The 958-nt window shown below is 38.3% G+C and overlaps 1 protein-coding gene across 1 annotated transcript; it reads right to left on the bottom strand.

Moving 5' to 3' along the window:
- Positions 1-298: 298 nt before the first annotated feature.
- Positions 299-457, bottom strand: LOAG_16017 (hypothetical protein; the record flags this gene model as incomplete). Its single annotated transcript, XM_003151505.2, has 1 exon — positions 299-457. A coding segment is annotated over one exon (159 nt), but the record flags the coding sequence as incomplete, so codon positions are not given.
- Between the last annotated feature and the right edge of the window lie 501 nt (positions 458-958).

Below are 958 nucleotides of genomic sequence, written 5' to 3'. Positions count from 1 at the left end.
CCATCCCATCAAACATAGTTCTAACTTGATATACTGGAAATATCGCGCTTTCAAATGATTTTACTCCACATAATTTCTCATTAATAGTCAGTATTAATTCGATCATGATCATTTCATAGTATAACTAAAGCATTAGTCCGAAGATAATACCATATATGGACTTGAGGAATAACTTAATGGACTTTTAAACAACAAAGCGCAATTAATTTTTCGGTCCAGCCTCTTACATTTGTGCATACAAATATTACCACTGAACGTCATCACGTTTTACTAGAGTGCTTTCGAGAACCGTATAGTACTATTCGGGAAAACGTTTTGTATGAATATGAGCGCATTTTGGTGATGAAGCCCTTGGTGATTTACTACTGAACTGTGATGTGGCGTAGGCGTCGATACGGAGGGCATGTACTGGTCCAGCCAGTTCTTCCCGTAAACAGTTATTGACGAGACGATGGATCTGCAACACAGACAGAGACGATGCATGGTACAAAGCACAAAAAATGATGCAGCATGGACTGTCCACTGAATTGATGAATGGCAAAACGCATGCATCGGCGATGCTATACATGGAGAGGGACTAGCTTGAAATACTCTCTTTACTACAAGTCCCAGTGTACTGCAATGGAAAACATTTAAATACAACTATATCGACGGTTAGGTGAAGACAAGCATATGCGATCTAATAAATTATGTAATCCTTCACTTCCAGTTCTTCTACAATAATTAAGACGAAATTCCCAAATCTTAAAATCTTAAGCTAATTGTAGCACTTTGCTAAGTTATTGCTGTTCGGAACTTCAGTCTCTTCCGTCGGTGAAAGTGAGTGTCAACTTATTCACTTTCTAAGGATCCTTCAGCGAACTTTTTATCTCGTAAACAATTTGCTAGTTCTGTTTCCAGAGTTCATTTCAAGATGTGCTCGGTCTTAAAATATCTCCTGTTGTTGCTTTTGTTGGCG

Source organism: Loa loa (assembly GCF_000183805.2).
Source record: "Loa loa unplaced genomic scaffold supercont3.3600, whole genome shotgun sequence".
NCBI classification, from domain to species: domain Eukaryota; kingdom Metazoa; phylum Nematoda; class Chromadorea; order Rhabditida; family Onchocercidae; genus Loa; species Loa loa.
This window is presented reverse-complemented; position numbering and strand designations above follow the sequence as displayed.